Genomic DNA, 17,910 nt, shown 5'->3' with positions numbered 1-17,910 from the left:
AGGGTTTATCTAAATTTTTGAGATAAAGTTTGAATCTTTATAATGGTTGGATGATTCTTGGAGTATTTTTTTTTTTTTTTTGAGACAAAGATTGATTTTTTTTTTTTTTTTTGAGATAACTTTACCGCAGCACCAAAAAATTAAAACCCAATTAGAATTAACCTTTATCAGACACCCCAGATGATCACAGATACCAAAAGCACAGAAATTTACATCTAAAAGTCAATCAAAACCAAAACTGCCAATGAAGGACAATGAAGGAATATGGCGTGGATTGTAATTGGGCTTAAATTATGGGAGGCGGGTCAGGGTCCAAGTCAAAGAAACAACCCGTTCTCTGTTATCATGTAGACAAGACAACACCGAGTCCGAGTTCGAGTCCGTGACCCAAATGAAATCACAATTCACAGAGGAGAAGAGAAGAGAATTAACCAAAGAGAACGTACAAAACAAAACCGAATAAAACCAAAAGAGGGAAGCGGTGAGAAAAGAAATGGAAGTAGAAGTAGATGAGAAAGGAACTCAAAGCCGCCGGCGCTGAGCCCTTGCCCGACGGCCGCCGCGGTCTCCGCAACCATGGCCGTGGTTTTAGATCGGCGTGACAGTGGGTTTCAGATCAGGTGGCCGTGGTTTCAGATCGGTGGCTGTGGGGCCGTGGGTTTTTCTCGCTGTGAGCCGCCGAGGATCTTGGGTTTGATGGGTTTTTCTTGTCGTGGCCACCGTGCGTCTTGGGTTTGATGGGTTGTGTTCGCCGCTCTATCCTCCGCCTCCCTCTATTCCGCTCACCGGTGAGGCTTTTCTCTCTCAATTTTAGTTTAGTTTAGTTTTTTTTTTTTTTTGGCTATGGGGTTGATTTTTGGATGGATGCTGGTTGTGGTGGCAGTGAGTTGGCCGTGAGTCTGGGTTTGCTATTGAATTTTGATGGTTGATTGTGTTGAATGTTGATGGTTGATTGTTGATTTGTGAGGACCGTGGGATGGAGAGAGCTCTCTGTTCTCGAAGATGAGAGTTTAAACTTCTGAAATTTCAGAAGAGAGAAGCATACGCTGAGTTACCCTTGGTTTAACAAGAGTTTGAAGTGGTTGGGTTAAGTTTTTTACATTTTAAATGACGTGGCAGTATTTTGAGCGTTGATGATATTCAAACAAATCCCTACCGCGAAATGGACCCTCTCCATTTCAAAGGGAAATGGAGAGGATCCGGATCCTCGAGGCAGGCGGGGACGCAGTACTTTGGCAAATCAACGTCATTTGGCGCTCATTGTTTGGTTCTTAGCCTTTTAGTGAGTACGTTGTACTATTTACAACTCATTATTTTGAAAAGCTGCTTAAAAAGTGAAATAAATAATTGAAAAGTGATTGGCAATGCAGCGCTTTCTAAGGAGAAGTCTTTGCAGCAGAGCAGATGCTACAGTTTGCTGCTTCTCGAAACAACTCTTTTTCTCTTTTTCTAGTTTCGTTAGATTTTACTATTTATTATCCAAACTCTCTCTCTCTCTCTCTCTCTCTCTTCACGTGGTAGTGGTCAGCTAATCATGTGCCCTTTTTTTTTTTTTTCATTTTTGTTTATGTGAAAGTCCCCCAACTTTCTCCACATCTCAACGAGTCTCTGTCTTCAAAAACTTCAACTCTCTCTCAACTCTCTAACCCCACCACCACCCAACACCCACTTTCACATTCACATTCACACTCACTCTCTATCACTCCCTCACTCATTGCTCATTCATTTTTTTCCAAACCCTCCACCTGAAAATCTTTTTACTACTTTTTTTTTTCTCTCTCTCATTCATTCACATGCTCTCAATCTATATATAGTCTCTCTCATCTCTCTTTATATATATATATGTAAAGCTCTCATCAGTCATGGGCTGTTTTCAGTCCAAAACTGCCCACCTAGCTTCCCCTGACCAAGACCCTCCTCTTCCTCACCCCAGTCCAGATCCAGGTAACTTTTCTTTTCATTTTTTTTTCTTTTTTTTTTTTACTTTTTTACTTTTAACTTTTACTGCTTCATGCTTCATGTTTTTTACCAAGTGTTTGAAATGGTATGGTCATGTTTAGACTTTAGAGTTTAGACTAGTATGGTCAATGCATGGTTGTAAGAAAAAGTGAGGTAAGAAAGAGTGAGTTGATTCTAGGAAACTAAAAAATGTAAAGACTAAAAATAATACGAGTAGAAAAATAGTTAAAAATGAAATTTCAATTTAGTAAGTAATAGAACTATGTTCGCTATGATTTTGGATTGAATAAAATAGTAGAAAACAATACATGTGACCGACTTGGACTAATTCGAGAATTATGATTGAAATTTGTTACTAAGGTTTTTGGTGTTGTAGTTTTGTTTATTAACTTTTAATATTTGTGTTTTGTGTATTGTTGTTGTGTATGTATTTGAAGCAAATGGTGGAGGAGGAGAGGAGGAATTGGAGCAAAACGATGGCGTGCCGGCATTCAAGGAGTTCGAGCTGGCAGAGCTGAGAGCAGCAACAAATGGGTTCAGTAGTGAATTGATAGTCTCTGAGAGTGGAGAGAAAGCTCCCAATGTGGTTTACAAAGGGAAGCTTCGAAACAATGGCCTTGTTGCCATTAAGCGCTTCTCCAAGCTCTCCTGGCCTGACCCACATCAGTTTGTGGTATTGTTTGTGTTTTTATGTCTTGTGTTTTTTGAAAACAAGCTTCAAAGTTCATTTGTTGAAATGGGAAATGGGTTGTTGTTGTTGTTATTGTAGACAGAGGCTTGTGGAGTAGGGAAGGTTCGGCATAAGAGAATGGTGAATTTAATAGGATGTTGTGCTGAGGGAGATGAGCGGCTTTTGGTGGCAGAGTTCATGCCTAATGATACTCTCTCCAAGCATCTCTTTCACTGTATGCCTTTTTCTCCTTCACTTCAATCTATTTTGTTTATTTATTTATTTGGAAAAATCTTAGTTTACATTTTTACCATGTAAACTTACACTGTCAACTTACAAAAATGTGGCAAATGTTGTAAACATTTACAAATTGTTTATTACTAGTAGAATGTAAATCTATAAAGTCCTTTTTTTTTTCTTTTTAAAAAATTAAAATTGGTAAGTTAGGTACTAAGAAGCTTGGACACATTTAGGTGACACTGACTTAGACATGATGTGCCATGACACGATTGAAAAGTTAAGACACAATATGGTGGAGATACCATAATTAATTAATTAATTAATGTCTTTTAGGTATATTTTATGTAGCTGATTGTAACTAATTTGTTGAGGATTTATAGTTGACCTCGAGAATTTGGAGCTAAGTCTTTATTGTTGTCTTTTAGGTATATTTTATGGGTCCCCTTATGAGTGCGCTAGGGCATCATTTAAAAATGAATTTTATAATATAGTCGATTGACTTTTTATAGGAAATTGAGTCACTTTTAGTTTAAAGGGTATTTGTTATTAGCTTTTGCTACTTTTTAATGCAAAGACCTGTTTGAAGCCTCCTTAAGGACACCTTAACATAATCCATACATTTTTTTTTTATTGACATTTTATGTTTATTTTAAATTTTAAAATAAATAACAACCATCAAATCTTTAAAAACATAGATAAAATCAAAAGGTTTTTTATTTCCTCCCAACACATAAAGGACATGCATGTAGGAGTTTTCTTGGCGTGTCTAGCATGGACAAGCCGGAGGTTTTGAAGTGTCCGTGCTTGTTAGGTTACATAGGCATCCATTGGATTTTGAAGTAGGAGCTCACTTTGGAGCTACCTTTGAGCTAAAATCATTTGGCTGGTATCATAGCCCTTTCTCTTGCATCACAGTCTAACAAATTTATGAAACTTCTTCAATTAATTAGATATCTTAAGCCCCCTTATATGATACTTATATGTTTTTTATTTGATTATTGTAGATGGACTTCATGATTTACTTTGTGCATATTCTTGTATCCCTTAGCATGCAGAATTTGTTTGTGCCATTAGTTTGTTTCTTTTCAATGTTGAAAAACTGCTGTCCTGGTTGCTAGTTCAAGTTCTCTTTTCTTGATGATTATTGATTGTTTTAGGGTTTATTATGTAGCTTCTTTGGTTCTTTTTTGCCCTTTTCTTATCGTGCTTTTGTAAACATTGATTATTTATTCTAGGGGATAAACAACCATTGCCTTGGGAAATGCGTGTGAGAGTTGCCTACTATATTGCACAAGCACTTGGTCATTGCAACACAGAAAACCGAAAAATCTATCATGATTTAAATGCATATAGAGTTCTCTTTGATGAGGTAAGAATTTGTCAAATAAGTATTTCAAAATGAAGATTAATCTTCGCTGCAATATAGTTGTGCTTCATAAACTTTATAATTTAGAATATAATGCACAAGATTGGTGGATACTAATGATTGTTCATACACTGTATGAATATATGCCTAGTTCTATTTTATTACATCTGACTTGTGTGTTTGTTAAACTACATTGAGTAAATTAAGCATGTTAATCATGTAGTTTTTTCAAGTAAGACAGAACAATTAATATAACCAAAATGAGGCAACATATGATATAAAATATTTTTCTGATATTATCACATTCCCTTCTAATTTAAATTTTCTCAAACAAGAATGCATCTAGAGTTGGATGTATTTCTCTAGAAAATTAGGCATCAAGGTGGGGTGATAGTTGAAGGAACTCAAAGAAATTACTCTCATATAGATTAAGATACAACAACAACAAAGCCTTAGTCCTAAAACTTTTGGGGTTAGCCATGGATCCTCAAAAGACTAATTGAAGTAGACCACATGTATTCTTCTCTTCCATTCTATCATATCCAAAATCATACTCATGGAAATTAAGATAATATTGATTAAAGTTTTTTCAAAAAGAAAAAAAGAAAAACTGGGGGACATTTTATATTTTCTGTGTTGTTGCAGCTATTTTTGTATCAATGACTTTTTGGGGCTCTGTTTAGAGCTCCTTAGGGATTAGCAGGGTGACCCTTTTCTTATCTGTAGACTGTAGCGAAAAAGTGTTTGAATGGTTTCTAGGAGTAGGGAAGGAGGACCACTAGAAGATCTTGTTAAAATTTTCATGGTGACCCCAAACACTAGTACAATTTTCTGGTCATATCCTTTTTCCTATTTGATTGTGCTCTCTGCAACTGCAAATACTTTAGTGTAATTCAAAGCTTCAATGGAATTTGTTAGATGATCCATCTGGTTATGGTTGGGGAAAGAGTTTGCTTGGACGATTGCCTTGAGTAGGCTAAGAGCATCAGCGGAGGGTCTTATTATAATGCCCAGGGTGCTTCTAGTCACCCTATTACAGCACATAAATATTTGCTCTCTTTTATGCTATACACTATTGGCTGCATTCTATCTGCCCTGAGTGCCCCACTTCCCAGGCTTCTATTATGACTTTTCTTAAAGTGGTTTTTGGGCTGCATGTTAATCTAGCTAGACTACAATGCTTTTAAGTATTGTTGAGTAGGGGCTCTCCCATTTATATAAGGCTTCTTTTGGGGTCTCAATTTAAGCTCAATTCTTTGCAGAATTTAACCATTATGCAAACACATGAAACTTTTTGGAAGGTATCCCAGGGAAGTGTGCTAGGGATTGGTTAACTTTGGTGGTTGCCACACTATCAAGACAATATAAGAGATGTAGTCTGAACTGGGAAGGGGAACAGAAAGAGTTGAAGAATTGGTAAAGTGAGATAACGTTTCCATCTAGGACTTAATGGGTCCTTTGAGACCAGGCCAACATTGCATATAAATATTGATCTCTTAGGTAAGTATTGTGAAAATTTTAACAGATAGGACTCAATTTACTTTAGCCTTCCTCTTCTCACCATTGTAGTGTTCAGCAAACATCTGAGATGAGTGTTTCTTGAAAAAGCGATTGAAGTGGTTAAGGAAGGGAAATTGGATGAGATTTTATGATATTCTTTTTCATGCATAGGAATTTGGAAATTTTGGATTTTGAATTTTATTCTATATGTTTAGAACCACTATGGACATGAATGTTTGGACACTTTTTATATTAGTAAGTTAATTGCTCGTCTAATGTGTCTTGAACCCACAAGTCACTACCTCATCCCTATTCTCCACCTTACTCTTTAAGAGAACGATGCTGTTAGAATATGATATGGGAGGTTGAAATCATGTAGTGTCTATTTTTTCAAAAGTCCCCATGATTAAAGTGTTGAATATTTGTAGAATCTGTACAGGCATTGTCAGAGCTGTAGCTCAAATCTTTTTAGAGGTGGGTAATAGTGTTGGCAATTCCTTTTGATTGTATTAGGATTAGTATTCTTTTTCCTACTTTTTTTTGGCATTGCAGAGGTCCTGTTCCCTTTGGGAACCAATTTGAAGTTCCTAGGTCCTTCAGGATTTGGATCCTGAGATTGAGAATTAAAAAATTAACTTTCAATCTCAGCCCTTGAACCAGAAAAGTTCAAAACTTTTCTAATCCAAGGGCTGAGATTGAAATTTAATTTTTCAACTCTCAATCTCAACCATTGAAAGCTATTGCATCCTGTGCGATATGGGATTTTAATCTGGCCCTACAAAGGTTGTCTCCCCCCCCCCCCCTCCCTCCACTCTCTCATGGGAATGCTAATTTAATCTTGCTGATTCAATCTAGAGTGAAAAGTGCATTCCAAATGTTCCATTGCATAGCTTTCAATCACCTGTTGATCTATAGTCCTTTGAACGGTACAGATTTCCTGGTAACTCTGAATTTTTTATTGTCAATTTCTGTTGTCAAAAAAGGGTAGAAATACTGTTGTGAGTGGTGGGAAAATAGAATCTATCTTAATTTTTTTTTAAAATGCAATCTTCCATTCAAACATCTGAAATTTAATGATAATTGATTATTGTTTGCCTCTTTCATCTTGGTATAGACGCATTTGTGTTTTTTCATTTACTAGCTGTGATATTGGTGCTACTGTGTTAGTAAACTTTCCAGTATTATTCTGAAACCTAATTTTGTTCTTATGTCAGGATGGTGACCCACGATTATCTAGTTTTGGTCTTATGAAGAATAGCCGAGATGGAAAAAGTTATAGCACTAACTTGGCTTATACTCCTCCTGAGTTCTTGCGGACAGGTACACCAATATGATTTCACATAGATTTCTATGGATATTAGAAGTCTGCATTTAGGCTTTGTTATTTGCTCTCTCTCGACAATAATGTCAAGTATTAATTAGGCCAGTTAATTTATTGAATTAGGAAATATTTACTAGCAGAAGCTTATAAAAATAGGAGAAGGATGTGAAATTCTTCTTAAGGTAAAGAGATCATGAAATCAAGCACTCAAATTCATCCAAAACAAAGCTGCAATGAACCTCTAGTTAAGCAGCGTGACAGTCAGAAAAATGTCTGCTAAATCCCACAAGAAGAGAAGAACCATTAGACTTGATAATGGTGTACTTGTTTATACTCGATTAAGTATCACCCTAGAGGTGTGCAATGTATTACCATAGAAATTTTGTTTTCAACGAGACCTATCTGGTTTCAGCAAGTGTCTTTTGTTGGCTAATTGTACCGATGCTAGTTTCATTGTGCAAGCCTACAAGGAGAAATAAATTTTGGTATTTCTTGACAATTTGAATAAAATTTGTAAAAAGTGCACTATATTCCTTGTTAACATGCTGATTTTGTGCTTATAATTTTCAGTTTAATATAAATTCAAGACTTGGTGAAAAAAATTAGAATATTTTGCACAATAGTCTTGGTATCATGGATGTGCTAAATACTTTCCCTTGCCTTTTATCTGCTTAGTAGTTGGAGTCATCACTTGTGGTCATGATATATAACTTGTTGCTGATGGTGGTTGAAAGTTAAGTACTCCACTCAATGTGATACGGATGTTTTGAATTTTTGCAGGCAGGGTCATCCCAGAGAGTGTGGTCTACAGTTATGGAACTGTTCTTCTGGATCTTTTAAGTGGAAAGCATATCCCTCCAAGCCATGTATGAACAGTCTATCCCATATATCAACTTGTTTGTTCTCTTCTTAATCATGCTTCACGGTATCCTGCACTTAAATTATCTGCTCTTTGTGTAAATGACCGTCTTCAAGGGTCATTTGTCATGGCATCATTCATTATAATTGAGAATTATTAAACTGGGCAGATAAAAATTCTGTCACAAGATATCCTTGATATTCCCTTCCATTGCTAGTAAATGTGGCTAGATACTGCAACAACAAACAATAACCAAGCCTTTGTCCCAAAATTTTGGGGCTGGCTATGAATCCTCAACACACTAGTCATGGTCAGTCACATGTATTCTTATCCGTCATTATGAATGTAGTTATGATAATAAAAGATTTAATATCTTTATTTTAAATTATTATATATATATAAAAAAAATAAAAAAAATAAACAGAAAAGGGCGAACCTTTGTATGTGAGAAGGTAATATTCATGGTTGCCAAAGAATAAGGCTAATATCTAACATCTATAAAATAAAACTTTTAAGAAATGAACCAAAAAAAAAAAGAGAGTAGCATAACTATATTAATAATGAAATTCATAAGTCAACATAATTTATGGTAACCGTTGGTGTCTGTGGTATAAAAGGTACTGACAAGAAAAATATTTTGGTTCTCTATTAGGGGACTTATCTATCTGCTTAATAATTTACATTTTCTTTGTTCTTAGCAAATAAAGGAGGCCTAAGATTGACTAATCTTTGATGTTTCATTTTGTTCATGATGGTGAACAATTATTTTTGGCTCTCTCATGTGAATTTTGAATTAATTAAACGACATTGATCAAGACTTGGATGAACCCTATGTCAACGAAGGTGAGGTTAAGCAACATTCTCCTCATCACTTTCTATTTTATTCCCCAGGCATTGGATTTGATAAGAGGAAAAAATTTGGCATTACTTCTGGATTCGTCCTTGGAAGGACAATATGCCCAAGAAGATGCGACTGAGTTGGTTGAACTGGCTTCAAAATGCTTGCAATATGAGGCTAAAGATCGACCTGAAATCAAATTTCTTCTTTCATCAGTAACACCGCTCCAAAAGCAGAAAGAGGTGAGATTTTTAGTGTCTCAAAACTGAACATTAATTAGAGCACTATGTCATTCTGTGATGGCTTGATCTGTGCATGTGTTTTAGCCTTATTGAGGTGTTTCTGTTCATGTTTGTAATCCTAGGTTGCATCACATGTCCTATTGGGTTTAACAAAGACACCGGTGGTGCTTCCAACGATGCTCTCCCCCCTTGGAAAGGCTTGTGTGAGAATGGATCTTACTGCAGTGCATGATATATTGCTTAAAACTGGTTACAAAGATGAAGAGGGTGCAGAAAATGAAGTGAGTTTCTTTCACTTCCTTACAGAAAATGAAGCAGTTGTAATTTTTCAAGAGAAAGATATTATATAAAATAAGTAAAAGCAGCCCTCCATCATCAAAATTTTGGGTTCTTTAACTTTTGAAAATTAAAGAGTATTGATGTTTGTAACATCTCATGAAAGATTCGTCCTTGTCTTGCATGATTACTGTATTGTTGCTTTCATGTAATTTGAACATATGTGATATTTCAATTATCATTCTGCTGCTTAGTTTACATGGTTGTGAAAATTTTACTATACTCTAGTCTTTAATCATCTTTCTTCATATTAATTTACATAGTTGGAAGGCTAGTAATCTTTTGTAATTAATGATAAGTTTTTTTTGTAATATGTTCTATGTAAAGCTGTCATTCCAAGAGTGGACGCAACAAGTGCAAGATATGTTGAACACCAAGAAGTTTGGGGATATTGCATTTAGAGACAAGGATTTCAAAAATGCTATCGAATATTATTCAAAGGTATGTTCTCATAGTTCTGTTTGTGGAAAAGTCAAGAATACATCTAAAGAATTTTCACCTCAAAATAACAGCCACAGAAGCTATATCTCAACATCCTTTTTTTCTTTTATAATAAGTTGGAAAAAACCTTAAGTATCTTTTTTATTATATCATCAATTTGGTGATTCATGAGGAAACCAATGACTTTTTCGAGATTGGTATATCTACCTAAGGAAAATAATGACAGCAATTTTCCTCAATTTCTCACCACTCACTTGTGGAAACCTTGCCCGTTACATTTTCCCTTCTCTTGTTAGTTGTTTGTTACTTTCTCCGGTAATACTTACTTTACAAGTTTGGTATCTAACTTTCTCTGCTAATGCTTACTTTTCAAGTTTGGTATCTTCTTTGGATCAAGATATATATTTTTTTTTAATCTTTGTCATCTTGAACTACTATGTGCTCACTTTTCCTATGCAGTTAGTATCAATGATGCCTGTTCCTTCGGCTACTATCTTTGTGAGGCGAGCCCTCTCATACTTGATGATTGGTCAAGCAGAACTTGCCTTGAGAGATGCAATGCAATCTCAGGTGTGCTTGCCCGAGTGGCCTACTGCATTCTACATGCAAGCTCTTGCCCTCTCAAAGCTTGGAATGGAAACCGATGCTCAGGACATGCTTAATGATGGAGCCTCCTTCGAAGCAAAGAAACAAAACAGCTGGCGGATATAGGCTTTCGGCTTTTAGCTATAATGGTGGTGGCAATCTCATCTCTTAATTTTTTCTGCTCATTTTTACCATTGTGTTGCAAGGGGCATTTGCAAGAAGATCCATGTGAGAACAAGTTTGATATATATGGTATTGATTGGGGTTATTTTTAAGTTTTGCACCCACTTCACTTGATTAGTTTCACACAGAGAAATGTATAAAGCATTTGTAATAAACAATAATCTAAGTCAGTTTTTTTAGATTTATATATTGAATTGCAAAATATTAGTCCTGCCCAAGTTGAGTTATGCACACCATAAATTTATGGACAAAGTTTAGCCACAAAATTGGTTATAACTTTAGGTTACAACTTTTCTCAATATCTTTTTAGTAAATGTGAATTTTGATAAATCTACCATTATATCATATCTTCTTTTTATATTCTCCATGCTTGCAAAATTTCAAGAATATTAAAGATCAATAATTATGTCATCAATAAATTTTTTAAATTGCAAAGTTTTTATAATTTAAAATTATACATAAAATATAAGCTTATAGATTATATAGTAAATAATATTCAATTGATACAAAATTTAACATGTGTAATAAAAGTATAAATAATATGCAATTTAACGGTTAGATTTTTAAAATATGTAGTAATATTTATTTTATTGAGTTAGTTTGTTGCTTTAAATTACAACCAATTTTATAGCTAAATTTTGTCCTAAATTTTTTCTTTTGTTAACTTTGTGTTGTCAATTACAAACTATTCTGGTAATAATGGAATTATGTTCGGTAAGAGTTAGGTCCAAATCTGTTATAGGAAAAGACCCTTTTAGGTAGAAGATTTTGTTTCTTTGTCAACGAAGTTTAGATAAGTTCTCAAAAGATTCCATATTGACGCTATCTATTTGCTATTTATAGGATTTTTTTTAGGGAATCCTGTAATTATAGGACTATTTTTTTCTTTTTTTGAGAATCTTATTATTATGGGATTCTTTTATTGTTATTGTTATTATTATTTATTTTTAGAATTATGCTGTTTTAGGATTCATATACCAGTATTGGGATCCTCCAGATTCTGTAAAGGATTTATACTAGTTACTTAAAAATAAATAATAAAAAAAAAGAACAAAGAAGAGAACATACATTATCACTTTGCTACAAAAGTCATATATGCATCTTTATATTATAAGAAATATAAACATCTTTATGATTTGCCTTATTTCTTATGCACTAGAAAAATGGTAAGCGGTAAACGAGTCAAGTTTTGTCGAGTATTGAATGTTCGAATTTGGTTTGGCACCAAAAGTCAAATATTCAAGCTCAATTTGAGTTTCAAACAAAGCCTACAAATAATGTTTGAATTTGAGTTCATAAATTTTTTTAAAATCATGAGCTCAGTTTGATTCATCAGGCAAGTTGAGGTCGAGCTCAATATCAAGCTCAACAGTAAGCTTTTGAGCTCAAGATTCAACACAATTGCACAAGTACATCATTAAACTCATATTAAGCATACTATCAAGTTCATTTGGTTTGAACAAGTAGTCTCAACTCCTAATTAATTAAAAGATAACTAAAATATGAGTTTATTTTTCAAGTTCATATCAAACTTATTACTAACCCCACAAATGAGTCTAGGCTTGACTTATTTTTATTTTATTTTTTATCAAGTCCTATTGTTCACAATCATATTCATGATTTTTTTTTCTTGTTTGAACTTGGCTTATTTATTAAACAAACCTAAATAAGGCTCAAACTTATTTTGTTTATAAATAAATAAACATAGACAAGTCTTTTATTAAATCAAATCCAAAATGTTTATGAATGATTTAGTTTATTTAGCCTTAATGACCCTTAACAAGTACTGCAAATAAAGTTTTTTATTTTATTTTTTATAAATGAAATGAAATAAAGCAAAGTTAATGGTTTCATTTCTTCAAACCCTAGCTATTGCCTAGGATAAATTATTAATTTGTTATCTCTAACCATTTGGTGCAATGCTAACTTATATATCTTTTTTTTTTATAAATTATATCAACTTTTATTATTATTATTATTGAAAACTCAGAAACAGCCAAATCTCCAGAGTACAGATGTATACTCCTAATATATATATTTGTTTAATAATATTTAATTTAATAAAAAAACTTTAAAAAAAATGGTGGATGGTATCATGGCAAAGGAAACGTGGAGAAGGAATATTTTTTGTTTTTCCTGACACGATTCCCACTGACAGTCAGTGACGGTGTCCCTATCCCTGACGTGGAGGTGGCCCCACCAAGGATATCAAGTGGACCACGCCCTACACTCACCCAAATATTTTTTTAGAGTTGTGCTAGGACCACGCAAATGGTCACAATATTGGTCACAACTCGCCTATGTGGCGAGTTATGGTTGGTGAAGGGGTGATAGTGAGTCACCCCTCCACCAACCACAACTTGCCATGTGGGTGAGTTGTGGCCAATGTTATGGCCATCTGTGTGGTCCTAGTATAATTCATTTTTTTAGCATCTATTTGTTAGTCATTTCAAATAAAATAAAATAAAATCTTATATATTTTTATAAAAAAAAAAATCGTATATATTTTGTTAATTATATTTTTATAATATTTAAGATCTTTACAAACTGTTTCTTTTTTAGATTATTATAAACTAAATTTTAAAATTTCAAATCAAACTTTGAACTTTAAAAATTATGTTAATAAGAACTTGAATTCTTCAAGATTAATTCTCAAGTTTGATTCCCCTCAAAAACAAATTCTCAAGTTTGATAGGAGGTTTAAATTGATACAATTTTAGTGTTTGATCTTGAATTTATAAAATATAGGACTGAATTTATAACAATTTTTTATAAATGAAGTCTTAATCTGAAAATAGGTAAGGAGTTAATATATAGGGAAGGAATGCTATTCACCTCTTCTAATAATTTTTTAATTACCAAAAAAAAGAAAAGAATATATAACCGTTTTAATTTTATAATTTGATTTGAAAAATTACACTATATTTTATATTTAAAAATATAAACAATTTAGTTCATAATTTTCCTCCTATATAATAGTATTGACAATGTTTGACTACAAGCCTAGTTGAAGCTTAAAGTTACAACTCCAATCAATATCTTTTTATTAGATTTGAATTTTAACAAATTTACCATTGAATTATCTTTTCTTCTTATATCTTCCACGCTTGCAATTTTTTTAGAAAATCAAAGATTAATAACTATGACATTAATCAAATGTTTAAATTTTAAGTTTTCATAGTCTAAAATTATACATATAAAATAAGTTTACGAATTGAATAGTAACTAACACTCAATTGATACGAAATTTGATACGAGTTAAAAACAAACAGAAAATGCAATGAAACGGTTAGATTTTCAGATATGTATCCGTGTTGTTTTTTCTTAGTAAGAGTTATAGTCTTAAACTATAACTAAGTTTATAGATAAATTTTGTCAAATTAGTATATTGACTAAACGAGAAATACTACGTTCACAAGGCTTTCATAATACTTTCACAATAAATCTTACGCAATAAGTTGTTATTATTTTTAATTTGAATCCACAATTTAAATTACTCTTTTATCTACCCGTAATAGCCAATAACAACGTTCCACTTAGAATTTGTGTCGGAAAAATATCGTCAACATAGCATATTTATCTTGACTGAAATAGTACTTTGTCTAGAAAAAAGAGAATAGATAGTGTGGTACTCTGTTTAGCTCTTTTATCTTTCCGTAAGAATCAATAAGAACGTTCCACTTAAAATTTGTATCATGAAAATGTTATCAACCTAGGATATTTATCCGGACTGAAATAGTACTTTGTCTAGAAAAAAGAGAATAAATGGTGTGGGACTGTGTTTAGCTCTTTTCTTCCAAAACACCCGGACTCGGTCTCAATTTTCAAAAATACTAAAATAATTACAATAAAATATTCTATCTTTTCTCAAATCTAAAGTCTAAACAAAGGATATATAAAAACGATGCAAAGCGCAGCTCAAACTCTATTTTCAGTTTTAACAAACACCAAAACCAACAGCTTTCTCGGTAAATCTCTCTCTTTCTCTCTCTCTCTCTCTCTCTCTAGAATTCTTTTTTCTTTCAAGAAAAGTCTTTGTCTTCTGGGATTTTTATTTGATAATTGGAGAAACTTTGAACATGGGTTTGGAAAAGAATTTGTTTTTAAGGTTTGTTTGATATGTAGGAGGTTGACTTTCGTTTTATTTGCTTGTGGGTTTGTTGGGTTTTTATGTTTTGGTCTTGTTTTGTGTTTTTTCTTTTCATTTTGTTTTTGAATATGTTCAAAGGCTATATATTCCTAGAATTCAAGTTGTTTGCTTTAGTTTCTAAGTTAGTTCGAATTTTGGACACATGATGTAAACTGAGGTATGAAAAACTGTAAATAGGAATATATTACTTTTTTGAATAGATATGATAGGATTTGAACTTATCACAGTTTGTTTTGGGATTTGATCCCGTCTTTCATTTGATGATAAGAGACTTTACCAGTACAGAATCGGTGGAATATTAAAGAATCATAATCTGGGTTTTAGTATAAAAAAAAAAGGAACAAGAACTGATTTGTTATTCAAGGAATGTGAAATAGATAAAAATGGATTAGACTTTTGATATGGGGATAGTTCCAATTAGCTAACTTCTTGAGAGCACTGTGATAAGCCAATTAGTTTTTGATAATTGCCATTTGGGTTGGGGGCTTTGGCTTCTGCTGGGTCCTGTATTAGGAGTTATTTGAGTGGGTTTGAACTTTGAAGGGAATTTATATGTTAAACCATGGAGTTTTAACAATCTCTCAGAGAAATAAGAATGAGTGGATCTTGTAGGATTCCCAAGAAATTCTTCAATTTCTCCAAGAAGATATTGAATGAGAACATGGTAGGCCGGAGGCAGTTTGGGTGATCATATTGGGACTTTTGAGGAGGTTGAAGGGAAAAGATCTCGTGATTTTCTTTGAAGCTAAATGGTTGTTTAATTTTGTAAAACTAAAGTTAGAGCATCTACTAAACCTAGGAGGGATTTAATCTATCCTCGTCCTAGTTTGATGTTGGTGTTGTGGATTAGCTTGAGGCCATGGGTTATGAGACCTCCACCCCTATAATATGTGTAGGTTGGTGGTTAAGGTCATGGGTTCAACTCTCATAGGGTGTTTGAGTTGCTTACCAATCCCCAAAAGGGGGGATAATGGAAATGATTTAGAATTGATTTTTTAACAAAAAAAGATATAAGAAAATTTCATTTAAGGACTTAAACATCTCAAGAGGTTCTGTTAAAATGTTGAATATGAAAAGAAGCTTGGTAGAGCTTGACTTATGATTTTTTTGTAATGCAAGGGCAAAATATTCCGATATTTAATGTTTGGCAAAGTTTCTGATGGGTTCGTTTTATACTATATGATCTACAGTCCAATTCAGAGTATCACAGAGTTTAGAATGTTAAGAACTTTCACTTTGTGAAAATTGCAGTATATACTTTCTACTGGGAGGTTGCAGGTCTGAGGAGGAGGTGGTTGTAAGATCAGTTTTTAGAAGTCTTTTAAAACCTGAGGAGGAGATGGTTGTAGAGTCAAATAGTTGAGAATAAGAAGAATTCCTGTCATGAATGAAATAGATGTAGAATAGTAATGGTATATTCACCTTGGGCACTGGTGAACAGACAAAGTTCCTCTCTGTGCATGGTAACTTTTTAGGATATGATACAACAGGGATATAATAATTGTTGATACATAGTTAAATTTTTTTGTTTTTATTTAAAAAAAGTGTGCTAATATCTGGTTTTGAAGTTATAAATAACAAAACAACACATAAGTACATAACTCATAATCCATATTTGACATTTATATAGATTTGGAATATTGAAGTTCTTCTAAGCCACAAGATCCCATCTTTTACATTTAAATCCCCCTTTTCACAGCAGCAAGAATTTTATGAAAATAATAATAAGTGCATGGGTGTGTGCAATTTGTCCTAATTAATATATAATTAAGCCCCTTTTTTTGGGTAAGAATTCAATTTATTACTCCCAAACATATATTTGCTATAGCCATGTCATATCTATGCCATGTCACACTGTGTTTGTGTTGTATTGTACCATTTTTATGCTGTATCCATGAAATAAAAAGACTAGTTAGGATACCTACCCAATGCAGACCTCATTTTATATTGATGTATCTTATTAGATATGGTTACGGCATGTTTTTTAGTATCCATGCTTCTTAGCTTTTAACCGTCCCTCTGGTAAAGTCCTTATGGATTTTGAATTAGTTCTCTTGAGTCCAAAACCAACGATTGTTCTTGTCTAGTTTTTCTGATTTTGTCAACATCGTCTATCTTTAATAGTTTATCTTTTAGATTTTAAGCTACCACCGACCCTGACCTTTTCTTTCATTGATTTGGCCTCAATCAAGTTCAGTGACTTTGCAATTAGAATTAATGGAAAACTAAAGATTCATGAGCATATGACCATGAGTGGTCAGATTCATTATCTAGGCTCAATTTTGTCCTCAGGTGGGAGACTTGTTGCTAATTGAATTAAATTGTTCTAAAGTTTTCTGTTCTGGAATGTAGTTGACAATGTGGAGGGTGAGATCCATAATGTATTATATTGTCTAATACTTAATTTACAAATCTTAAGGTTGTCACATTCGGTAGATGAGTGTGTTAGAACATTCTCAATGTTTAGGTGGATAATATTAACAGCAACATAATAGGAACATACACATTCATGAGAAGTTTGGGCTAGCCTTTATAAGGCACCAGAATTGAGAGAAAATCGGTTATGATGGTTTGGATTTTGCTTCAAAGATGGGTTGATGCATTGGTGAGGGTGATCGGTTTTAGCTTGATGATGCTTCAACGGTGACGGTTAGACTAGAAAGGATGAAAGTCAAGGTAGTGAGAAAATGTATTTTGAAGATTGTCTTGTTAGAAAGTGTCAGTGAAAGCTGAATGATGAACTGGTATAACTTTTTTAATCTTAAAAAAAGGGGCCAAGGGTTTAGTCATGCAGGGAGCACCAAAATCATCTAAGATTTTATTTATGAATGTGAAATTAGCTTTGTTTTTGAATTTGAATTATGAATTTTTGGTTTTTAATGTTGAGGGTTTTAAGGGATTTAATGAAGTACTTACCATATTGGTGTAATCCCTAAACCCTATTAAATTAGTGATCTTGTAATCGTGAAAAGAGACAATTTGAATACTTTGTGATGCAGGGTGCACCAAAATTATCTAAGATTTTATTTATGAATATGTAATTAGCTTTGCTTTTGTTTTTGAATTTGAATTTGAATTATGAATTATTGGTTTTTAATGTTGAGGGTTTTAAGGGATTTAATGAAGTACTTACCATATTGGTGTCATCCCTAAATCCTATTAAATTAGTGATCTTGTAATCGTGCAAAGGGACAATTTGAATAAGAATGATGTGATGATT

General features: G+C 33.3%; 1 protein-coding gene across 1 annotated transcript; it reads left to right on the top strand.

Annotated features, from left to right (window-relative positions):
- The first annotated feature begins 256 nt into the window (after positions 1-256).
- LOC142617257 (serine/threonine-protein kinase BSK2-like) lies at positions 257-10,751 on the top strand. The gene is made up of 11 exons (XM_075790036.1): positions 257-788; positions 1,878-1,944; positions 2,397-2,632; positions 2,729-2,864; positions 4,105-4,238; positions 6,950-7,055; positions 7,837-7,922; positions 8,807-8,995; positions 9,118-9,276; positions 9,659-9,772; positions 10,232-10,751. Exons 1-11 carry the CDS (start codon positions 738-740, stop codon positions 10,481-10,483), a joined length of 1,530 nt encoding a protein of 509 aa, XP_075646151.1. The 5' UTR covers positions 257-737; the 3' UTR covers positions 10,484-10,751.
- Positions 10,752-17,910: the final 7,159 nt, after the last annotated feature.

The sequence above is a fragment of the Castanea sativa genome, chromosome 11 (assembly GCF_040712315.1).
Source record: "Castanea sativa cultivar Marrone di Chiusa Pesio chromosome 11, ASM4071231v1".
In the NCBI taxonomy this organism is placed as follows: Eukaryota; Viridiplantae; Streptophyta; class Magnoliopsida; order Fagales; family Fagaceae; genus Castanea; species Castanea sativa.
This window is presented reverse-complemented; position numbering and strand designations above follow the sequence as displayed.